At 51.0% G+C, this 25,819-nt stretch overlaps 1 protein-coding gene across 1 annotated transcript in view; it reads left to right on the top strand.

Annotated features, from left to right (window-relative positions):
* The window catches only part of LOC146058593 (sialidase-3-like), a 29,011-nt gene extending 5,141 nt beyond the window's left edge, over positions 1-23,870 (top strand). Inside the window, exon 2 of the mRNA XM_083170870.1 lies at positions 22,725-23,870. Within this exon, the coding sequence (XP_083026996.1) occupies positions 22,725-23,645 (921 nt within the window). The 3' untranslated portion in view covers positions 23,646-23,870. The remainder of the gene's footprint in view (positions 1-22,724) is intronic.
* The last annotated feature ends 1,949 nt before the right edge of the window (positions 23,871-25,819 follow it).

The following is a 25,819-nucleotide window of genomic DNA, read 5'->3' as shown; positions in this document are numbered from 1 at the left end:
CCCCCTGACACTGCTTACAGAGTCTCAGAACCGCGGGAGCGGCAGCGTGCGGCTACGCATGCGCACCAGCCCTCCCGCGGCCATTTTGACTTCTGTAAGATCAGAGTCTAACCATCGCCATATTTGTTTAGGGCAAAGAGCTGCGGCCGCGGCCGCAAACCGCAGAGACGGCGGTCGTCCGGTACGCGGCCCAGCCAGAGGTGTTGGCGGCCACTTCATGCCTTTAATGGGCCGGCCCACCGGGAAATGTCCCGGTTTCCCGGCGGTCCAATCCGCCCCTGATCTCGTATAATTTTCAACTGGAGAGAAACCTTGCTCGTGGGCTGGGTAATGGTTATTATTGATCAATTGGAAAAACTCCCAAAATCAACTTTAAACTTGAAAGCTGATGGGTCATAATTCTCAATGAATTGGAATATCATAAGAAACTATGTAGACTTAGCATTTCATTCAAGCCTTTGGGGGCCAGGGTCTCTAATTCTAAAGGTCCATCTGGCCTCCATTTGCAATAATTTTTTCCCCCCGGTCCCCGCCTCTAGCGAGGGGGGGTACATGGTCGATGATCATGTACTTGACTGTAGCAATGGAATGTTTGGCCAGGGCATAGTGACGGGCGAGGGGTTGATCACTAGTGCCCTTTTTAATGGCTGCTCGGATCGCCGAGCGATGGTTCGCCATCCGCTCCTTGAAGGGCCTTTCAGTTTTGCCCACATACACCAAGGAACACGGGCAGGTGATGGTATAAACCACGAACTTAGATGTGCATGACAAATGATGTTTAATGGGAAATCTTTTCCCCGTGTGGGGATGAGGGAATGATGTTCCCACTTGCAAAAATCCGCAGGTTGTGCAATTGGGACATCAAAAGCATCCCTTTTTGCTCTGCCCCAAAAAGGTTGTTGGAGTTTTGCTGCCCAGGTTGGTAATGTCCGTGCGTACCAGATGATCTTTTAAATTCCGCCCCCGCCTGTAGGCTGGCATGAGGGTGGTGTCATGGAGATTCAATTCCCTATCTGTTTTTATTATGGGCCAGAGTTTTTTGGCCTTTTTAACCCTGTCTGGTGTCTCATTGTTGAAGGCATTGACCCACACCAGTTTGTTATTTTTATTTTTATTTGGATTTTCTGACGCTAAGAGATCTAATCTGGATTTAGCCAGGGCTTTGGTTTTTTGATGGGCGAGCAAGTCTGCGTCATAACCCCTGGCTATAAATTTATCTTGCATGATGTCAAGTTCACGTATGGCTTCCTGGGGATCACTCACTATCCGCAGAACCCTTAAAAATTGACTATAGGGCAAGGAGCTTTTGCTGTGGATAGGGTGTGCGCTACAGGCCAGGACAAAGTTATTTCTGTCCGTGGCTTTTCTGTAAAGACCAGTTTGAACCATTCCATCTTTTTTGGAGATTTTTACATCTAAGAAATTTATAGATTGCTGATCTATTAAAAATGTGAATTTTACGGGGCTGCTAGAAGCATTATGATCGTTGATGAGGTTTACAAAGGTGTCCTCTGGGCCTGTCCAAAAAATGAGGATGTCATCTATATATCTATGATAACTTTTGATATGCTGCTCAATGGACTTGTCGGAGAAAGAAAGGTCCCTCTCCACCTCATACATGAAGGCGTTAGCCACTGACGGGGCCACACTGGACCCCATGGCCACACCCTCTGTCTGAAGGTAGTGGGCTCCGTCACAGAAAAAATAGTTTTTACTCAACACTTGTTCTAACAGCTCAAGATAGAAATCCAGGTCTGGACCACAATAATTAGTGTTGTTCGTGAGGAGTCTCCTCACTGCCTGTAACCCTGCTTGATGGGGAATACATGTATATAGGTTACAGACATCTACCGTTATAAATAGACATGGTTCTGGTAATGTGCCCAGTTTTGAAAGGGCCAACAGTAAAGTTGAAGTGTCCTTGAGAAATGTGGGTAAAGCTTGAATAGCTGGTTGTAGAAACCCATCCAGGTAGACCGATATTGGCTGGAAAAGGGATCCCCTTGCCGAAATGATCGGCCTACCTGGTGGTTTCGTGGGGTGTTTGTGTATTTTAGGGATCAGGTACAGTATGGGCTTGATGGGAAAAGCCACTGTTAGATGTTCTCGACATGATTCAGAGATCAGTCCTTCACCCGCTGCTAGTTTTAAAGCAGTGTCCAGCTGTTTTTCAAAAACTAGTGTCGGGTCTCTAGGTAACTTAGTGTATGTCCGTGTGTCAGACAGTTGTCGCTGGAGTTCTTCCCGATGGTCCGACAGACTTTGTACCACTATCGAACCACCCTTGTCTGATTGACCGAAGACAATATCCTCATAGGAGGCCAAATTCTTTAATGCCTGTCTCTCATCACGGGACATATTCCAGTTGGTCACTTTCTGGTTGGACTTAACCTCATGAAGCTCCTCGGAAAGCATCCGCGAAAATGTTTTCAATGATGGATTAGTGCTTGGTGGATCAAATGTGGAGCGAGGTTTAAATCGACTAAGATATGCTGGGACACTTGACTTGCTTGTAGATATCGACTCATCTTTGAAGTGTTCTCTCAATCTAAGTTTGCGGTTTAGTTGGAAAGTTTCCACTTGATGTTGAAGGGGATCGGCAGTGGTAGTGGGGATGAAGGCCAGACCTTTTTGAAGTACTTTGATTTCTGTCGGGGATAGGTTTCTGTTGGATAGGTTAAATACAATGTCTTCTACCGCCTCGGGGGTCTTCTGGCCTGCCTTGATCTCCCGTATGTTCTGCCTGCCCCTTCTCGTTCGGGAGGATTTTTGCCTGAAATCTGGGCACGAGTACGTACCCCTAAAGGGCGTGCACCTGGGGAGTCGTTTCTGTCACTGTCGCTGCCTGTAGTTGCAGAATCGTTATTTGGTCTGCGTCTGTTTCTATAAGACTTGCGTCGGGAAGGATTTTGAGGTTCCTCATGGAACTGAGCGCCTGTAAGCTATCCATAGACACGTTGATACTCATAGTCTTGGTCGACCTTCATACACTTGGCTTTTTTTTTATTGGAGTAACTCTTCTTTATATTTATCGATGTCATGGTTCAACTTTGTTAGCCACTCCCCTGTCGAGTCTGTAGAGAGGTTGGCATGTGTTCTTTTTCATAATTTGAGTAACTCTCCTTGGCTTTATTCAATTCCTTCCGGGACTCTTCAATTATCAATAAAAGCAGATCGAACGAACATTTATTTAAAATTGATGTCCACTTGATACAAAAATCTGCATTGTATCGGCCCTAGAGGCGGGGACCGGGGGAAAAATCTTATATATTTGGCTACATCTGTCACTCAAAGTGTGTGAGTGTGTGTATAACGCTGGGTGGAGCCTCTGACTCACATGACAGAGAACCAGCCCAGTGAGCACACAGACAGTGCCAGACACCCTCTGTCTCCCCATGTTGCCCAGCACTGCTACTCCACAGCCGGTATCCGGACTATTGTTAGACACCAAGTAGATAGACAGCCATTACATCGACACCATTAGTTCGACAGCTCAATAGGTCGACATGCTTTTAGGTCGACATACCATTAGGTCGACATGTCATTAGGTCGACAGCTCATTAGGTCGACAGCTCATTAGGTCGACATGGTTTTTTTCACTGTTTTTTGAGCCGACATGTGCCGACAGGCGGTATTTCATGCCCTACTATACACTAGGGCGTGGTGTGAGAATAAAATAGTGTGCCGAGCGCAGCGAGGCACCGTGCCTGAAGCATCGCGAGTGAAGCGAGCGATGCGAGGGGCTGTGGTTCACTTCAAACTGTGTCCATGTCGACTGTGTCGACATTTCGGCCAAAAAGCAGTGAAAAAAACCATGTCAACCTTTTGACTGTCGACCTAGACACTGTCGACCTAATGGCAGTGTCAGCCTAAAAACATGTCGACCTAATGAGATGTCGACCTAATGGTATGTCGACCTAAAAGCATGTCGACCTATTGAGCTGTCAAACTAATGGGGCGAAATGTAATAGGGTGCGATTTTTAGACTAAAAAAAAATCGCACCAAATCGCACCTTTAAAAATCGCATTTTTTGCCGCGAATTCGCATATGTAATGAGATGCGAATTAGCGGCAAAAAATGCGATTTGCCGCGATTTTTAGTCATGAAAATGTGCGCATTTTCAGTCATGAAAATGTGCGCATTTTTATAAATGCGATTTTGTGCAAAAAAAAAAAGGTACTTGTGGAGTATCACGGCTCCCATCGTATGGCATCGTATGCCATATGTAGTGGCATACGATGGCATACGATGCGATGCGATGTTTTACCGATTTTTGAGCATTTTTGCTCAAAAATCGTATGCCATCGCATGGCATCGTATGCCATATGTAGTGGCATACGATGTCATACGATGCGATACGATGTTTTACCGATTTTTGAGCAAAAATGGTTAAAAATCGGTAAAACATCGGATAACATCGTATGCCATATGTAGTGGCATACGATGTCATACGATGCGATACGATGTTTTACCGATTTTTGCGCAAAAATGGTGAAAAATCGGTAAAACATCGCATGGCATTGTATGCCATCGATGCGATACGATGTTTTACCGATTTTTGAGCCATTTTAGCTCAAAAATCGTATGCGATCGCATCGGATGCCATACGATGGCATCCGATGCAATGCGATGGCACCCGATTTTGCACTGAAATGCATCAGAATGCATTGAAATGTGTATTAAAGTAGTGAAATGCCCCCAAATGCCATTTTTCATAGTGCACCACCCCCACTATCAACGTCAACCCGAAGCGTGGCGAGCGCAGCGAGCCCGCGAGGGGCGGCGGTACGCGTCCTACGACCTTTTCATACCCCCACTATCCACGTCGGCGTGGAGTTGAGAATAGAATAGTGTGGCGAGCGCAGCGAGCCACCGAGCCCGAAGCGTGGCGAGCGCAGCGAGCCCCGCGAGGGGACGCGGATACCTGTAAAGCCCGCGAGGAGACGCGTATAGCTGTGAAGGTATACGCGTCCCCTCGCGGGGCTCGCTGCGCTCGCCACGCTTCGGGCTCGGTGGCTCGCTGCGCTCGCCACACTATTCTATTCTCAACTCCACGCCGACGTGGATAGTGGGGGTATGAAAAGGTCGTAGGACGCGTACCGCCGCCCCTCGCGGGCTCGCTGCGCTCGCCACGCTTCGGGTTGACGTTGATAGTGGGGGTGGTGCACTATGAAAAATGGCATTTGGGGGGCATTTCACTACTTTAATACACATTTCAATGCATTCTGATGCATTTCAGTGCAAAATCGGGTGCCATCGCATCGCATCGGATGCCATCGTATGGCATCCGATGCAATCGCATACGATTTTTGAGCTAAAATGGCTCAAAAATCGGTAAAACATCGTATCGCATCGATGGCATACGATGCCATACGATGTTTTACCGATTTTTCACCATTTTTGCTCAAAAATCGGTAAAACATCGTATCGCATCATATGACATCGTATGCCACTACATATGGCATACGATGTTATCCGATGTTTTACCGATTTTTCACCATTTTTGCTCAAAAATCGGTAAAACATCGTATCGCATCGTATGACATCGTATGCTACTACATATGGCATACGATGTTATCCGATGTTTTACCGATTTTTGCTCAAAAATCGGTAAACCATCGTATCGCATCGTATGACATCGTATGCCACTACATATGGCATACGATGTTATGCGATGGCATACGATTTTTGAGCTAAAATAGTCAAAAATCGGTAAAACATCGCATCGCATCGTATGCCATCGTATGCCACATGCGATGCGATGCAATGCGATTTTTAGCATACGATCTGCATACGATGCAGGTCGTGGGAGCCGTGATACTCCACAAGTACCAAAAAAAAAGTTAAAAAAAAAACGGCGTGGGGTCCCCCCTCCTAAGCATAACCAGCCCCGGGCTCATTGAGCCGGACCTGGTTCCAAAAATACAGGGGGACAAAAAGCATAGGGGTCCCCCGTATTTCTGAAACCAGCCCCGGACTCTTGGACCGGTCCTGGTTCCAAAAATACGGGGGACAAAAAATCTGGGGGTCCCCCGTATTTTGAAACCAGCACCGGGCTCCAACAGCCCGCGGTGTCATGCCACAGCCGGGGGACACTTTTTATACAAGGTCCCCCGGCCAAAACATGAGCACCGTGGCTGGTCAGCCTTGGACGGGGTACCTGGAGGAGTGGGGACCCCCCCAATAAAGGGGTCCCCCCCCCAGGCTTCACCCGTCCAGGGCTGAAGCCCGGGGCTGTCACCGGCGTCCGTGGCCAGTGGACGCCGGCCTGATAGGGTTAAATCCATCATACATATCATTACATTGCTTTTTACCGGCGAACTACAAGTGCCAGCAGACCTCCCCCGCATGCTGGGACTTGGAGAACCACAAGTCCCAGCATGCAGGGCATTAATGGGCCCGCTGGGACTTGTAGTCCACCTGTAAAAAGAATGTTTATAAAAAACACACACACAGAGAAGTACAAGTTTATTACACACACACACCTCAATTTTACACCAGCATACTTACCATTCCTGGATCCAGCGCTGGTCTGGCTGCTTTACAGCCGGCTCCCCCCGCACTGACAGGCAGCGGGGAGAACCGGCTTTCTCCGTTGCTTCTAACAGCTTCTGTAGCGCTGTCCCAGTGCTACAGAGGCTGAGAGCGTGATTGGCTGAGCTACAGTATGCGTCTCCATGGAGACGCATAGCTCAGTCCTGATTGGCTGAGCTATGCGTCTCCATGGAGACGCATACTGTAGCTCAGCCAATCGCGCTCTCAGCCTCTGTAGCACTCGGACAGAGCTACAGAAGCTACGGAGAAAGCCGGTGACAGGCAACGGAGAAAGCCGGTTCTCCCCGCTGCCTGTCAGTGCGGGGGGAGCCGGCTGTGAAGCAGCCAGACCAGCGCTGGATCCAGGAATGGTAAGTATGCTGGTGTAAAATTGAGGTGTGTGTGTGTAATAAACTTGTACTTCTCTGTGTGTGTGTTTTTTATAAACATTCTTTTTACAGGTGGACTACAAGTCCCAGCGGGCCCATTAATGCCCTGCATGCTGGGACTTGTGGTTCTCCAAGTCCCAGCATGCGGGGGAGGTCTGCTGGCACTTGTAGTTCGCCGGTAAAAAGCAATGTAATGATATGTATGATGGATTTAACCCTATCAGGCCGGCGTCCACTGGCCACGGACGCCGGTGACAGCCCCGGGCTTCAGCCCTGGACGGGTGAAGCCTGGGGGGGGGGGACCCCTTTATTGGGGGGGTCCCCACTCCTCCAGGTACCCCGTCCAAGGCTGACCAGCCACGGTGCTCATGTTTTGGCCGGGGGACCTTGTATAAAAAGTGTCCCCCGGCTGTGGCATGACACCGCGGGCTGTTGGAGCCCAGTGCTGGTTTCAAAATACGGGGGACCCCCAGATTTTTTGTCCCCCGTATTTTTGGAACCAGGACCGGTCCAAGAGTCCGGGGCTGGTTTCAGAAATACGGGGGACCCCTATGCTTTTTGTCCCCCCGTACTTTTGGAACCAGGTCCGGCTCAATGAGCCCGGGGCTGGTTATGCTTAGGAGGGGGGACCCCACGCCGTTTTTTTTTTTATAAAAACACTTTTACACATTTTTATTAACAGAACCATGCACAGATCTCAATGATCTGTGCATGGTTCTGTCAAATTCGCCTGTCAGAACCTGGTCTATTTTTTTTGCGATTTTTGGTAACATTGACCAAAAATCGCACCCTATTACATTTGCGAGTTGTATACTTTATAATGGGAAAACATCTGGATGCGAATTGAAATGTGACTAAAAATCGCACTTCTAAAAGTGCGATTTCGCGGTAAAAAGTGCGATTTTTTACCGCGATTTTCAACCTATTAAATGTGCGATTTTCGGAAAATGTGCGATTTCGGCCGTTTTTGACCAAAAATCGCACATGTCTAAAAAATCACACCCTATTACATTTCGCCCATGGTGTCGATGTAATGGCTGTCTATCTACGGGATGCAGTTACAATCCCGGCGGTCGGGATCCCGGCGTTCAGAATCCCGACGCCGGAATCCCGACCGCCGAAATGCCGACACTTTCTCCCTCCTGGGGTGTCCACGACACCCCTGGAGGGAGAATAAATTAGTGTGTCGAGCGTAGCAAGGCACCGGGCCCGCTGCGTGGCGAGCGCAGCGAGCCCGCAAGGGGGGGGGGGCGATCCACGTCCCCCCCTTGTCGGCATTTCGGCTGTCGGGATTCTGGCGTCGGGATTCTGAACGCCGGGATCCCGACCGCCGGGATTCAATACTGAATCCCTATCTACTTGGTGTCTAACAATGGTCCCACATCCCCACAGCCCCCCCCCCCCCCGCCGCACCCTCCGACCCTCCCTCCCGCGATTTGCGGCAAACTCTCCCCCCGCTAACCCCCCTCCAACGATTTGTGGCAAAAACACCCCCCCCCCGCTACCCCCCCTCCCGTGATTCGCGGCAAAAAGAACCCCCCCGTGACCCCTCCTTGCGCGATTTGCGGCACCCCCCCGCGACCCCCCTCCCCCGATTTGCGCGCATGCAAAACACTGACACGGCTATGGTCAACAATGAAAAAGGTTGACATGAGTTTTTGAAGATTTATTTTTCATTTTTTGAATGTTTTCATATTCATTCTCATGTGTCGACATGGACACCAATGAAGTGCCACACTTATGTCAACATTTACATGTTTTGACCTTTCTGTGTTGATTCTTTCTTGTGGCGATTCGCAGCACCCCCCCGCCCCTCCGCAATTCGCAGCAGACCCAGGATTAAATGGCACATGCAAAACACTGACATAGCTATCAGTGCTGACTTTCCCATTAGGCACGTGAGGCATGTGCCTAGGGGCGGCACATGTTTGGGGGCGGCCCTTGGATGCATGTCATAGTACTGTCAGCCTGAAATGTACCAGTAACTGCACAATGTTTCCTCTTTAATGCACCAGGTTCCATCTTGAATAGAGTGTAAATAGATAGGACATGCAGAAACCGCCCCTGTAATGTAGGGTACACACCAGGGCGACCCGCTCACGATGCACATCGTGAGCGGGTCGTCAGTGTCTCGTCCGACCCGCTCACGATGACGCGGGGGGGCACGACCCGCTCACGATGTGCACCGTGAGCGGGTCCGATCCGATGACGACCCGCACCCGGCTGTATGGTCGTCATTGAGATCCTACCTGCAGCAGGTAGGATCTCAATAACGACCGACCGACCCGCGGGACCGCGCATCGGATCGGTATCGGTCCACACCAGGTCAGAAAAGGGCCCAATCAGCACACAATCTACATCCAATTGATCGGAATTGGATCTAGATTGTGCGGATCGGGCCCTAGTCGTCCTGGTGTGTACCCAGCATAAGTTGTCCTACTTAGCAAATCATCAAATGAGGGCTTATAACTAATCAATAAAAATATTACAATTAGGCAGGGGGGCGGACATTATTTTGTGTCTATGGGCGCCCTCATCCCTAAACCAGCCCCTGATAGCTATGGTCGACAATGAAAAAGGTTGACATGAGTTTTTGAAGATTTATTTTAATTTTTTTTAATGTTTTCTTATTCATTGTCATGTGTCGACATGGACACCAATGAAGTGCCACACTTATGTCAACATTTACATGTGTTGACCTTTCTGTGTCGATTTTTTTCTTGTGGGGATTCATGTCACACCCCCCACACCCCCCGGAACCCCCCCTCCCGCGATTCGCGGCACCCCCCCACCGGAACCCTGCCCTACCTCGATTCGCGGCACCCACCCCTCGCGACCCCCCCTCCCACAATTTGCGGCACCCCCCGCGACCCCCCCTACCGCAATTCGCGGACATCCAAGTTGCAATACAAGGCATCTTTCATACAATTCTAACCATATTTCTCATATACAAACGCTCACAAATTAAGGGGGCGCAGCCCCTTACGACGGTGTGAAGAGCGCCCGTAGGGCGCGATGAATCACCTAGTCTCATATATTTGGTATGTGTGGTGTGCGTGTATAAGGCTGGGTGGGGGTGGAGTTTCATGCATGACCCTGCTCAGCGTTATAGACACACTCAGGATGATTGACACATGTAGCCAAATATATAAGAGATGTATACACACACACACACACACACACACACACACACAGTGGACTATAGGCATATGATGCCATACTAATTATTCTTAATATAAGATATGGGGCCAGATTCTCTAAGCTTCAAAAGTGATAAACAGCCAGCCAATCAGCTCCTCTCTGCCATGTTTCAAACACAGTCTGTGAAATGGCAGGTAGGAGCTGATTAGCTGGCTGTTTATCACTCTCCATTTTATCACTTTCGAAGCTTAGTGCATCTGGCCCACTGTGAGTTGTTTTAAATATATGCCATCCCAGGGGTGCCTACTTTTTAAAAATCTTTTCAGGGAGAAAAGTGAAAGGCATGGGGCGAGCCTTGCGTCACCAGAGGGTGGGGACTTGCATCACCAGGGGTCAGACCTGGCATTACCAGAGGTCAGACCTTGCATCACTAGGGGGCGGACCTTGCATCACCAGGGGGCGGACCTTGCATCACCAGGGGGCGGACCTTGAGCCGACCACTGCATAATAGGCTACAGGCAATTGTATTGCAGCTGGGGATGCTCTGCTGAGAGTTGTGGTATCCCAAGAACTGGAGAAAAGGGCATGCTGTGACTTGTAGTGCCACAGCTGCATAACATGCAGGGACAGGTGGTAGACGCTGGGGGGGGGGGCGTCTTCGGTATTACTGTGACTTGTACTAGTTTGAACTGTAGCAGAAGAGGTGGCGGGCGGCAGGGGGGGGGGGGGGGGAACACAACTGACGCTGTGAACTGCTGCAGCAGCAATGGAGGCCTGGAGGGGGGAGACGGAGCGGAGCTGATGAATAATATGCAGCGGGGAGGAAGACAAGTAGCCAGCCACAAGTAAGCTCAGTCTGTCCTGACACTGAGTATTCTTACCAGTGACGTTGCCCGGCGGCGCCCGCTGCTCCTCAGTCTGACTGTGAGTCTTCTTACCACTGACGCTGCCCCTCCATTCACCGCTGCTGCGCTCCGTCCAGCTCGTCATCAGCTCCCAACAGAGCCCCGGGCGGAGGAATGAAAACACGGGAGACTCCCGCAAAATTTGGGAGAGTCAGTTACCCTGCCCATAGGGAACTCAAGGGTATGCTGGATATATAAATAAATGCTTTCACAGAAGCCAGCAAAGACTTTCATGGAAAGTGGAATGTTTATTATTTAATTTATAGACTGAACTCCCCCACCGGAGGGGATTGGACTGGGCCACCCAGAGAGACACTAACCAGAGGGCAAGTTCAAATGCCCTGTTCAGAGGGGATAAAGGACTGATACTAATAAACCCCCTGTAAATAAAGTTTTTTGGCTCGCGGAAAGAGCGGGTAATGGAGAGCACGAAGAGAAAGATATAAAAGGGAACAGCCGTTAACGGCTATTGCGCAGTTTTCTCCGGGAAGCGTGAATGAAGAGCTAAGCAGCATAGCAGCAACAGAGAGCGATGCTGAGAGAGGGACAAATCACTTACCAGAGGGCCAGGAAGAAGGTGAGATCAGGGAAAGCAGGTGAGGTCAGGGGAAGCTGGTGAGGTTAGGGGAAACTGGTAAGGTCAGGGGAAGCAGGTGAGGTCAGGGGAAGCTGGTGAGGTCAGGGGAAGCTGGTAAGGTCAGGGGAAACTGGTGAGGTCAGGGGAAGCAGGTGAGGTCAGGGGAAGCAGGTGAGGTCAGGGGAAGCAGGTGAGGTCAGTGGAAGCTGGTGAGGTCAGGGGAAGCTGGTGAGGTCAGGGGAAGCTGGTGAGGTCAGGGGAAGCAGGTGAGGTCAGTGGAAGCAGGTGAGGTCAGAGGAAGCAGGTGAGGTCAGTGGAAGGAGGTGAGATCAGGGGAAGCAGGTCAGGTCAGGGGAAGCTGGTGAGGTCAGGGGAAGCAGGTGAGATCAGTGGAAGCAGGTGAGGCCAGGGGAAGCAGGTGAGGTCAGGGGAAGCAGGTAAGGTCAGGGGAAGCTGGTGAGGTCAGGGGAAGCAGGTGAGATCAGTGGAAGCAGATGAGGTCAGGGGAAGCTGGTGAAGAAGGTGAGGTCTTGATCTCACCTTCTTCCCTGGACCTCACCTGCTTCCCTTGACCTCACCTACATCCCCTGACCTCACCTGCTTCCCTTGACATCACCTACATCCTGACCTCACCTGCTTCCCTTGACCTCACCTGCTTACCCTGACCTCACCTGCTTCCCCTGATGTTACCTGCCTCCTCTTCTTCCCCTGAGCTCACCTGTATCTCCTGACCTCACCTGCTTCCCTTGACCTCACCTGCTTCAGCTGTCCTCACCTGCTTCCCCTGACCTCACCTGCTGCCATTGACCTCACCTACTTCCCCTGACCTCACCTGCTTCCCTTGACCTCACCTGTCTCAACTGTTTCCCCTGATCTCACCAGTCTCATCTTCTTCCCCTAACTTCACTTGCCTTTCTTTCCCTGCTTCCCTTGACCGCTCCTGTCTCACCTACTTTATCTGACCTCACCTGTTTCCCATGACCTCCCCTGCCTCCCCCTTTTGATCTCATCTGCCTTACCTGCTTCCCCTGACCTCACATGTCTCGCCTGCTTCCCCTGACCTCACCTGTTTCCAATGACCTCACTTGCATTCCCTAACCTCACCTGCTTCACCTGACCTTGCCTGTTTCCCCTGACCTAACCTGTTTCCCTTCACTTCACCTGCCTCACCTGTATCCCCTGACTTTCACCTGCTTCCCCTGACCTTACCTGCTTCCCCTGATCTCACCTGCTTCCTCTGACCTCACCTGCTTCCCCTGATCTCACCTGCTTCCCCTGACCTCAACTGCTTCCCTTGACTTCACATCACCTCACCTGCTTATGCTGATCTCCCTTGCCTCATCTGCTTCCACTGACCTCACCTGCTTCTCTTGACCTCACCTGCCTCATCTGCGTCCCCTGCATCAGCTGCTTCCCCTGACATCACCTGTTTCTCCTGACCTCACCTGTCTCATCTGCTTCTCTTGACCTCACCTGTCTCACCTGCTCCCCCTGACCTCTTATCACCTCACCTGCTTCCCCTGATCTCACCTGCCTCATCTGCTTTCCCTGACTTGACCTACTTCCCCTGGCCTCAACTGGTTCCCCTGACCTGCTTACCCTGACCTCATCTGCCTCACCTGTTTCCCTTAACCTCACATCACCTCACCTGCTTACCCTGACCTCACCTGTCTCACCTGCTTCCCCTGACCTCATATGCCTTACCTGTTTCTCCTGACCTCACCTGCCTCATCTGCTTCCCCTAACCTCGCCAGCCTCTCTTGACCTCACTTACCTGCTTCCCTTGATCTCACCTGTCTCACCTACTTTCTCTGACCTCACCTGTATCCCCTGAACTCACTTGCCTCTTTTGAACTCACCTGCCTTACCTGCTTCCCCTGACCTCACATGTCTCACCTGCTTCCCCTGACCTCACATGTCTCACCTGCTTCCCCTGACCTCATATGTTTTCCCTGACCTCACCTGCATCCCCTGACCTCACCTGCATCCCCTGACCTCACCTGCATCCCTGACCTCACCTGCATCCCCTGACTTCACCTGCATCCCTGACCTCACCTGACCTCGCCTGTTTCCCCTGACCTCACCTGTTTCCCCTGACCTCACCTGTCTCACCTACATTCTCTGAACTCACCTGTTTCCCCTGACCTCCCCTTTTTTGACCTCACCTGCCTCACCTGTTTCTCCTGACCTCACCTGCTTCCCCTGACCTCACCTGCTTCCCTTGATCTCACCTGTCTCACCTACTTTCTCTGACGTCACCTGTTTCCCCTGACCTCCCCTGAACTCACTTGCCTCTTTTGACCTCACCTGCCTTACCTGCTTCCCCTGACCTCACATGTCTCACCTGCTTCCCCTGACCTCACATGTCTCACCTGCTTCCCCTGACCTCATATGTTTCCCCTGACCTCACCCTCTTCCCCTGACCTCACCTGCATCCCCTGACCTCACCTGCATCCCTGACTTCACCTGCATCCCTGACCTCACCTGCTTATGCTGATCTCACCTGCTTCCCCTGATCTCCCTTGCCTCATCTGCTTCCACTGACCTCACCTGCTTCTCTTGACCTCACCTGCCTCATCTGCTTCCCCTGCATCAGCTGCTTCCCCTGACATCACCTGTTTCTCCTGACCTCACCTGTCTCATCTGCTTCTCTTGACCTCGCCTGTCTCACCTGCTCCCCCTGACCTCTTATCACCTCACCTGCTTCCCCTGATCTCACCTGCCTCATCTGCTTCCCCTGACTTGACCTACTTCCCCTGGCCTCAACTGGTTCCCCTGACCTGCTTACCCTGACCTCATCTGCCTCACCTGCTTCCCCTGACCTCATCTGCCTTACCTGTTTCTCCTGACCTCACCTGCCTTATCTGCTTCCCCTAACCTCACTTGCCTTACCTGTTTCTCCTGACCTCACCTGCCTCATCTGCTTCCCCTAACCTCACCAGCCTCTCTTGACCTCACTTACCTGCTTCCCTTGATCTCACCTGTCTCACCTACTTTCTCTGACCTCACCTGTTTCCCCTGAACTCACTTGCCTCTTTTGACTTCACCTGCCTTACCTGCTTCCCCTGACCTCACATGTCTCACCTGCTTCCCCTGACCTCACATGTCTCACCTGCTTCCCCTGACCTCATATGTTTCCCCTGACCTCACCCTCTTCTCCTGACCTCACCTGCATCCCTGACCTCACCTGCATCCCCTGACTTCACCTGCATCCCTGACCTCACCTGTTTCCCCTGACCTCACCTGTTTCCCCTGACCTCACCTGTCTCACCTACATTCTCTGACCTCACCTGTTTCCCCTGACCTCCCCTTTTTTTACCTCACCTGTTTCTCCTGACCTCACCTGCTTCCCCTGACCTCACCTGCTTCCCTTGATCTTACCTGTCTCACCTACTTTCTCTGACCTCACCTGTTTCCCCTGACCTCCCCTGAACTCACTTGCCTCTTTTGACCTCACCTGCTTTACCTGCTTCCCCTGACCTCACATGTCTCACCTGCTTCCCCTGACCTCACATGTCTCACCTGCTTCCCCTGACCTCACCCTCTTCCCCTGACCTCACCCTATTCCCCTGACCTCACCTGCATCCCCTGACCTCACCTGCATCCCTGACCTCACCTGCATCCCCTGACTTTACCTGCATCCCTGACCTCACCTGCTTCACCTGACCTCGCCTGTTTCCCCTGACCTCACCTGTTTCTCCTGACCTCACCTACATTCTCTGACCTCACCTGTTTCCCCTGACCTCCCCTTTTTTGACCTCACCTGCCTCACCTGCTTCCCCTGACCTCACCTGCTTCCCCTGACCTCACCTGCTTCCCTTGACCTCACATCACCTCACCTGCTTACGCTGATCTCACCTGCTTCCCCTTACCTCACATGTCTCGCCTGCTTCCCCTGACCTCACCTGTTTCCAATGACCTGACTTGCATTCCCTAACCTCACCTGCATCCCCTGACCTCACCTGCTTCACCTGACCTTGCCTGTTTCCCCTGACCTAACCTGTTTCCCTTCACTTCACCTGCCTCACCTGTTTCCCCTGACTTTCACCTGCTTCCCCTGACCTCACCTGCTTCCCCTGATCTCACCTGCCTCACTTGCCTCCCCTGACCTCACCTGCTTCCCCTGATCTCACCTGCCTCACCTGCTTCCCCTGATCTCACCTGCTTCCCTTGACCTCACATCACCTCACCTGCTTCCCCTGATCTCACCTGCCTCATCTGCTTCCCCTGACTTGACCTACTTCCCCTGGCCTCAACTGGTTCCCCTGACCTGCTTACCCTGACCTCATCTGCCTCATCTGTTTCCCTTAACCTCACATCACCTCACCTGCTTACCCTAACCTCACCTGTCTCACCTGCTTCCCCTTACCTCATCTGCCTTACCTGTTTCTCCTGACCTCACCTGCCTCAGCTGCTTCCCCTAACCTCACCTGCCTCTCTTGACCTCACTTACCTTCTTCCCTTGATCTCACCTGTCTCACCTACTATCTCTGACCTCACCTGTTTCCCTTGACCTCCCCTGAACTCACTTGCCTCTTTTGACCTCACCTGCCTTACCTGCTTCGCCTGACCTCACATGTCTCACCTGCTTCCCCTGACCTCACATGTCTCACCTGCTTCCCCTGACCTCATATGTTTCCCCTGACCTCACCCTCTTCCCCTGACCTCACCTGCATCCCCTGACCTCACCTGCATCCCTGACCTCACCTGCATCCCCTGACCTCACCTGCATCCCTGACCTCACCTGCTTCACCTGACCTCGCCTGTTTCCCCTGACCTCACCTGTCTCACCTACATTCTCTGACCTCACCTGTTTCCCCTGACCTCCCCTTTTTTGACCTCACCTGCCTCCCCTGACCTCACATGCTTCCCCTGACCTCACCTGCTTCCCTTGACCTCACATCACCTCACCTGCTTACGCTGATCTCACCTGCTTCCCCTGATCTTCCTTGCCTCATCTGCTTCCCCTGAATCACCTGCTTCCCCTGACATCACCTGCTTTTCCTGACCTCACCTGTCTCATCTGCTTCTCTTGACCTCGCCTGTCTCACCTGCTTCCCCTGACCTCTTATCACCTCACCTGCTTCCCCTGATCTCACCTGCCTCACCTGCTTCCCCTGACCTCACCTGCTTCCCTTGACCTCACATCACCTCACCTGCTTACGCTGATCTCACCTGCTTCCCCTGATCTCCCTTGCCTCATCCGTTTCCACTGACCTCACCTGCTTCTCTTGACCTCACCTGCCTCATCTGCTTCCCCTGCATCAGCTGCTTCCCCTGACATCACCTGTTTCTCCTGACCTCACCTGTCTCATCTGCTTCTCTTGACCTCGCCTGTCTCACCTGCTCCCCCTGACCTCTTATCACCTCACCTGCTTCCCCTGATCTCACCTGCCTCATCTGCTTCCCCTGACTTGACCTACTTCCCCTGGCCTCAACTGGTTCCCCTGACCTGCTTACCCTGACCTCATCTGCCTCATCTGTTTCCCTTAACCTCACATCACCTCACCTGCTTTCTCTGACCTCACCTGTTTCCCCTGACCTCCCCTGAACTCACTTGCCTCTTTTGACCTCACCTGCCTTACCTGCTTCGCCTGACCTCACATGTCTTACCTGCTTCCCCTGACCTCACATGTCTCACCTGCTTCCCCTGACCTCACATGTCTCACCTGCTTCCCCTGACCTCATATGTTTCCCCTGACCTCACCTGCATCCCCTGACCTCACCTGCATCCCCTGACCTCACCTGCATCCCCTGACCTCACCTGCATCCCTGACCTCACCTGCATCCCTGACCTCACCTGCATCCCTGATCTCACCTGCTTCACCTGACCTCGCCTGTTTCCCCTGACCTCACCTGTTTCCCCTGACCTCACCTGTCTCACCTACATTCTCTGACCTCACCTGTTTCCCCTGACCTCCCCTTTTTTGACCTCACCTGCCTCACCTGTTTCCCCTGACCTCACCTGCTTCCCCATACCTCACCTGCTTCCCCTGACCTCACCTGCTTCCCTTGACCTCACATCACCTCACCTGCTTACGCTGATCTCACCTGCTTCCCCTGATCTCCCTTGCCTCATCTGCTTCCCCTGAATCACCTGCTTCCCCTGACATCACCTGCTTTTCCTGACCTCACCTGTCTCATCTGCTTCTCTTGACCTCGCCTGTCTCACCTGCTTCCCCTGACCTCTTATCACCTCACCTGCTTCCCCTGATCTCACCTGCCTCATTTGCTTCCAGTGGCGGATTCAGGGGGGGGGCACCTGGGCACGTGCCCCCCCCCCTGTTGTAGATGAGGACCAGAGCTTTCCAACGAGCCCAGCCCCGTGTCTCTAGCCCCCCGGGAACCGGAGATATCGCTGGCAAAGCTGTAACATTTTTCCCCATAGGATAATATGGGACCCGTCAATTCCGACCCCCACCCAGTTCCGACGGCTGCCAGTTCTCCCCCTGGCATCACAGGAGCTTAGGGTTGATGTCATTCAATTCCAAATCGCTGGGCCTTCAATATGATACCAGTCCATATCGGTCAATCAGTTCCAGAGATATAGCGTGTAAATCTAATTTTTTTCTTTTTGAAATGTAATTTCATGGCTGTTCATGTTCTTTGAGGGCAGATTACTCTGGAACCAAACGTTCCAGTTTCACTGGACCAAAATCATTCAAAGCCCACTCAAAAGTTCTTAAATATGATACTTGTCTCATGTAAATGGGTCAGTTAGTTCCGAAGATATAGCCGGTTAAATGAGATAACTGGTTAAAGGGGAAGGTTTTCTCTCCCCCCTCACACCAGAAAATGCAGGGACTAGGCTGGTGTAAAAGGGGCCAACCTGGGAACGCATTTTCTGGTTTGAAATGGGTATTATTTCAAATAGCTGGGACCTGCAGTGCTCGGAATACAGCCAGGCTGTGCCACTGTCAGTGGCTATCACTTCTGCCTGGCGGCGGCTGTCCCCCATTTACCACGAGCATGTATTCCCCGTTGGCAATGAGCATGTAATCCCACATGGAAACAAGCATGGAACCTCTGGCAATGAGCATGGAACCCTTGGCAATGAGCATGTAGATAAGCAGCACTTACTGTATGTAGCATCATTTTTAATAGGCATTATGATGTTTGGCATAATACATAATGGACATCATGCCGTGTAACTTAACGTGCAATGGACATTATGGTGTAAATCAGGCATGTCCAACGTTGGCCCTCCAGATGTTGTGAAACTACACATCCCAGCATGCTTTGCCACAGTTTTGCTATTAGAGAATGCTAAAACTATTGCAAAGCATGCTGGGATGTGTAGTTTCACAACATCTGGAGGGCCAACGTTGGACATGCCTGGTGTAAATGTTGAGTGGCCACACCCCCTTTTCCAGAGCGCGCCTTCGGCGCATGCTCAACTACATCCTTCACTTTTGTTGCCATGGTGGGCCTGCGTACTTTAAATACCAGGGCCTATTTTTAATCCCATTGCCACCCTCTCTCTGCGGCTCTCTTAGCATGTACACTGGCACCACTAACACTGGCCCTCCCCCACCTAAACCCTCTTTTATCATGGTGCCCCCCCTGTCATTTTATCCTGGATCCGCCCCTGTCTGCTTCCCCTGACTTGACCTACTTCCCCTGACCTCACCTGCCTCACCTGTTTCCCTTGACCTCACATTACCTCACCTGCTTCCCCTGACCTCACCTGCCTCATCTGCTTACCCTGACCTCACCTGCTTCCCTTGACCTCACATCACCTCACCTGCTTCCCCTGATCTCCCTTGCCTCATCTGCTTCCCCTGAATCACCTGCTCCCCCTGACATCACCTGCTTTTCCTGACCTCACCTGTCTCATCTGCTTCTCTTGACCTCGCCTGTCTCTCCTGCTTCACCTCACCTGCTTCCCCTGATCTCACCTGCCTCATCTGCGTCCCCTGACTTGACCTACTTCCCCCTGACCTCACCTGCCTCACCTGTTTCCCTTGACCTCACATCACCTCACCTGCTTACCCTGACCTCACCTGTCTCACCTGCTTCCCCTGACCTCATCTGCCTTACCTGTTTCCCCTGACCTCACCTGCCTCATCTGCTTCCCCTAACCTCACCTGCCTCTCTTGACTTTACTTACCTGCTTTTGCTGCTTCCCTTGGTCTCACCTGTCTCACCTACTTTCTCTGACCTCACCTGTTTCCCCTGACCTCCCCTGTCTCCCCTGAACTCACGTGCCTCTTTTGACCTCACCTGCCTTACCTGCTTCCCCTGACCTCACATGTCTCACCTGCTTCCCCTGACCTCATATGTTTTCCGTGACCTCACCTGCCTTGCATGTTTCCCCTGACCTCACCCTCTTCCCATGACCTCACATGCATCCCTGACCTCACCTGCTTCATCTGACCTCACTTGCTTCACCTGACCTCGCCTGTTTCCACTGACCTCACCTGTTTCCTTTGACTTCACCTGCCTCAATTGTTTCCCCTGACCTCACTTGCTTCCCCTGACCTCACCTGCCTCACCTGCTTCCCTTGACCTCACATTACCTCACCTGCTTCCCCTGATCTTACCTGCCTCACCTGCTTCCCCTAACCTCACCTGCTTCTCCTGACCTCACCTGCTTCCCCTGACCTCACCTGCTTTCCCTGACTCACCTGTCTCACCTACTTCCCCTGATCACACCTGCCTCACCTGCTTCCCCTGACCTCACCTGCCTTAACTGTTTCCCCTGACCTCATCTGTCTCACCTGCTTCCCCTGACCTCACCTGCCTTACCTGTTTCCCCTGGCCTCTCCTGTTTCCCCTGACCTCCCCTGCCTCTTCTTCTTCCCTTTACCTCACCTGCTTCCCCTGACCTCACCTGCCTTACCTGTTTCTCCTGGCCTCCACTGTTTCCCCTGACCTCCCCTGCCTCTCCGACCTCACCTGCTTCTCCTGACTTCACCTGCTTCCCCTGACTTCACCTGCCTCACCTGCTTCCCCTGACCTCACCTGCTTCCCCTGACTCACCTACTTCCCTGACCTAACCTGCCTTATCTGTTCCCCTGACCTCACCTGACCTCACCTACTTCCCCTGACCTCTCCTGCCTTATCTGTTCCCCTGACCTCACCTGCCTCACCTACTTCACCTGACCTCACCTGCCTTATCTGTTCCCCTGACCTCACCTGCCTCACCTACTTCACCTGACCTTACCTGCCTTATCTGTTCCCCTGACCTCACCTGCCTCACCTACTTCACCTGACCTCACCTGCCTTATCTGTTCCCCTGACCTCACCTGCCTCACCTGCTTCCCTTGACCTCACCTGGCTCACCTGCTTCCCCTGACCTCACCTGCCTCACCTGTTTCCCCTGACCTCACCTGGCTTGATTTCCTGATTCTGAAAATACAGACAGTCAAAATACCAAAAAGCATTGTCATACAGTTAAAATACTGATATGTTAAAAATGCTGACATTCATTATGACAAAATGGTAAAAATGCCAACATTTAGAAAGTAGAGAATTTCAAACAAAAAAAATTACTCATGTTGACTCTTGACATGTCAACATTTTAAATCTCAGCATTGTGACTGGCGGCAAATTGACTGCATCCCTTGACCTCGCCTGTCTCATGTGACCTCACCTGTATCACTTGAACTCACCTGAGCATACAGAACTGCGAGAATAAGAGTCATGGCAAATTCACCCAAAAAATCAATCCCACGGCAGAATAAGTCACCCTAAAAATAGTCCTAATGTTAGAGATACAATATAATATAATAGGCCTGATGTAACCGAATTGGGTGTGTACCAGAAGAACTTGCTACACAATATGCATCCGCGCAGTGAGATGGATGAATTCTGTCACATGATTCTGTCACCTACAATATTAGATCACGCGACACATTCAAAACCTATAGACACCTGCCCACAGGCCATGGCAGTACAAAAATAACACACTTTTGCAGTCTTTGAAAATTGATAGTTTTTAAACAACAATTTTAGAAATATATGGCTAGCTCCAGAGTCAGATGCACCAGCGATTTCAGATGTAGTTGGATCCTCATTCTCAGCAGCGCCATCTTACCAGTGACAACTTCAGGAAGATGGCGCCGCACAGTGAAAACAGGCTCTAGTGTACATGCGCAATATTCCTGAATAGCACTGATGCAGGCTGAGGAGGAGGTAAGATGCCTCCAACATCCAGTGCAGCCCTCCACACCGCCCCACCCCCATTTCAGTAGCACAGCCCTGTGGAGCACGCAAGCGGCCAAGTATCCTTTTTTGGTTTCATTTAAAGTGACTTTGGATATTTAGAAAACTTTTTGGAATGATTATTTGAAGAGTGAAAATTAACTAAAAAAGCCATATTGTACATTGAGATGTTAATGAATGTAATAATTTCAAAAGAAAATCATTTTACCCCCAAAAAATCTTTATCTGTTTTTCGCCAACTTGTGAAATATCCAGCCCCCTGTGGTTCCTCTAATTCTCTGCCCGTTTTGGGAGAGCCAGTACACAGGGGGTCAAAGATGTTCAGAAGTCAGTATTTCTTAGATCCTGGTCATTGTTCTAAAAAAAAGCTGTGACCCGCAAGCAGGGCCACCGACAGGGGGGGTGGAGGGGCAGGTACTAATTACCCGTTGGCTTGTTGGAGGGGCCCAGTGGGGGCACTGGTGCGACACCACCCTCCCCCTCTCCTGAGCAGTGCACCAGCAGCACACACTGACAGCATGTGCTGTGCTGACAGCAGGCTCAGTATGAGCGCCTCACTGACAGCATGCAAGCTCATGCTGAGCCTGCTGTGAGCACAGCACATGCTGTTGGTGTGTGTTGCTGCTGCTGCTGAGGGGGGCGGGCAATAACACTCCCCGCCTCGACTTCAGAGTTTTATTCACCCACCTTAAACATTTTGGGGGGGTGCAACACCTCCATGACTAGGCCACGCCCTAAAACTTTTACCGGCGCCCGGAATACCTCTCGGCGACCCTGCCCACATGGTCAATTTACAGATCAATTTGATTTAGAAACACATAGTGATTCATCTATTTTTTGAAGTAGAGAATCTAAATGGAGTTGTTTAAGGATAGGGAGATCGATCTCTTTTTAAAATATCTCACTGCCCATGTCTGATAATCCTGATAAGATATTTTTTTTGTCTTCAGTACTTTTGATAAGCAGATATCAAGTATGTAACATTTTATTTCCTTTCTTCATATTATTAGTGGGAAGATGTGCAGAGCTTAGGTGATGTTTGCATGAAGAACCATCGTGCGATGAATCCTTGTCCTGTCTATGCTGACACCACAAAGGTTTTGTTCTTATTCTTCAATTGCATACCCGATGGAGTGTCGGAGCAATATATGAAGTTGTGGGGAAACGCTGCCAAGATGTGTTACATAGTCAGCCGGGATTGGGGGAAAACCTGGAGCAGCATATTTGACATCACCGAGGTGACCAGCAGTGTCCATAATCTGGCCACCGTCTTCTTCTCACCTGGACACGGAATTCAGACCCAGTCCGGGAAGCTCATCGTTCCGGCCTACGTTTATGTTGCCAGATTCTGGTTTATATGTTGGTGGTGCCCTACAGCCCACTCATTCTACTTCTACAGCGAGGACCAGGGGAACACCTGGAGGATCTCGGAACGGGTTGACAAGTTTCAGTGTGGCGAAAATGAGTTGGCCGAAATATTGAGCGAGGATAACAAGAGCGTGCTCTACCTCAATGCACGAGGCACCTCCAAGGGGAGGGTGGAGGCACAGACGGTGAATGTCGGAAATGAGTTTAATGTTGTTGAAGATGGTGGTAAATTAGAAGAAGTAAATGATGGATGTTTCGGCAGTGTTGTAAGTTTCTCAGAGCCTGAACGACCCGGGCAGAAAAGCACTGACTGGCTTTTATTCTCACACCCAGCAATGGAAGTTCGTAGAGATCTTGGGATCTTCTTAAATAAGTCTCCCCTGATGCCTGACGCATGGTCTAAGCCGTGGATTATTCACTATGGCCCAGCGGCTTACTCCGATCTTGCAGTCTGCCAGGATAACAGAACATTTGCCATATTATTTGAGAGTGGGTTTGAAAGTCCTTATGAGGAGATCAATTTCCACCTGTTTACAGTGGAAGATGTCTTGGAAAACATTTAACAATTAAAAATGGTGGTACTTGTGTATTATCACGGCGCCCACTAAGCAATTTGCTTAGTAGGCTATTCTGCGTAGAAAACTTACATTGCATGGGTCACTTTAAGGGCCATGCGATGCAATGCGATTTTCCTATGTAATTTATTCACTGCTCTTTTAGGCCCGGGGGATCGCATCGCACCTCCTGCAAAATTGCATGCGATTTTATAGGGTATGCGATGCCATGAAATTAGCTAGACCATACAATGATGTTTTAGCCCCCCCTCCACTATCCACACCACCCCGAAGCGTGGCGAGCGGCGGTGGAACGCGTCCTCCGCCGTTTTCATTCCCCCACTATCCACATCGGCGTGGAGTTGATTATATATAGTGTGGCGAGGGCAGCGAGCCACTGAGCCCGAAGCGTGGCGAGCAGCCGCGGAATACATGTAAAGTAATCTGCGCTCGCCTCACTATATAAAATCAACTCCACGCTGACGTGGATAGTGGAGGAATGAAAAGGTCGGAGGACGTGTTCTGCTGCGCTCGCCACGCTTTGGGATGGCCTGGATAGTAAGGGGGTACGTCAAACATCATTGTATGTCATACAATGATATTATGGTACAGGCAATGTCATTGCATCGTACACCCTATACAATCACATGCGATCGCATGCAATTTTGCGGGAGGTGCAATGCGATGCGATCCCCCAGGGCTGAGAGAGCAGTGAATAAATGACATTAAAAAATTGCATCACATCGCATCGCATGACCCTTAAAATGGCCCATACGATGCGATACGATTTCCCTATGGTGCCAGCGTCGTAACTATAGCACCGCAGCCCCCGACACCGCGGGGGGGGGGGGGGGGGGGCGCTGTGCATGTGGGGGCGCCGGGGGCTGCGGTGCTATAGTTACAACCCCCCCATCCCCCGCAGACTTACCTATCTCGCTGGTCCCAGTGGCTCCATTCTTCTGCTGAGGACCACCACAAAATGGCCGCCCCCATACAGCCCCCCCGTTCTCTGAAACTGAATGCTTGGCGGTTGCGGGCCCCCCCCCCCCCCAAAATGTAGCTACGCCACTGTATGGTGCCGTACGTAGGAAAAGTGGGCGACGTGATAATACACAAGTACCAAAATGGTTTTTGGGCGTATTTAGAAAATGAGTTACTTAATTATGTAAATTTGAAATTCATTTATTTTATTTTATTTATTTATTAACAGTTTCTTATATAGCGCACACATATTCTGCAGCGCTGTACAGAGAATATTTGAACATTCACATCAGTCCCTGCCCCCGTGGAGCTTACAATCTATATTCCCTACCACATGTACTGTGCTATATAAGAAAATGTAAATAAATAAATGTACAGGAACACACATACATTCTAAGGTTAATTTTTTTAGGAGCCAGTTAACCTACCACCAGTATATTTTTGGATTCTGGGAGGAAACCGGAGTACCCGGAGGAAACCCATGAATTGACCTGTCTGTGTATACTTTCGTGAACAATCCTGGTAATTGTTTTCTTTTTTACAATACTAATCCTGGAGGCGTAAGTGCTTTTTCTGACAAATAAATGGAATGTTGGACCATTTGTGTGTTATTTGAATTTCTAGCCTCTCTTTATCTAGTTTTACATCTTATATAAAGATCTGGTCTTATTCTAGCTCCCATTTATGCAGAAATCATAACAATTGTAATGGTTCAGAAGTTTAGCAGCATCACTGTAATGTTATAGAATATCACTCTGACACGCTGTATCAAATTTCTTGCCAGTGAGAAGTCAGAATTGCACGTTATTGTGACCGCTTGGGGTCTGTGTGCCTCTCTGCTATGGAGAGTGTGAATACATTAGACCAGGCATGCCCAAAGTCAGGCCCGGGGCCAAATGCGGCCCGTGCTGCCATTTCAAGCGGCCCACAGCCTCCAGCTGGAAGTGGGCAGAGCATCAGATGTGTGAAGAAAAGCACAGAACACTAAAGGTGGGGCCCTGGCGAGCGTGCCTTTACCTTGCTGTCTGCTGCAGTGAGGAGGCGCCGGCCACCACGGTCAGATGTGTTTGGCGTCCTACCCCTGCTGCTGCAATCGTATATCACCCTACTCCACAATCACAGTGACAGCAGTGTTTGGGGAGGGGGGCAGGAAGGGGGAAGCTTGCTCCCGTAACATGCAGAGCGGAGGAGGGCAGCAGCGG

The sequence above is a fragment of the Crinia signifera genome, chromosome 2 (assembly GCF_055691185.1).
Source record: "Crinia signifera chromosome 2, ASM5569118v1, whole genome shotgun sequence".
Taxonomy (NCBI): domain Eukaryota; kingdom Metazoa; phylum Chordata; class Amphibia; order Anura; family Myobatrachidae; genus Crinia; species Crinia signifera.
This window is presented reverse-complemented; position numbering and strand designations above follow the sequence as displayed.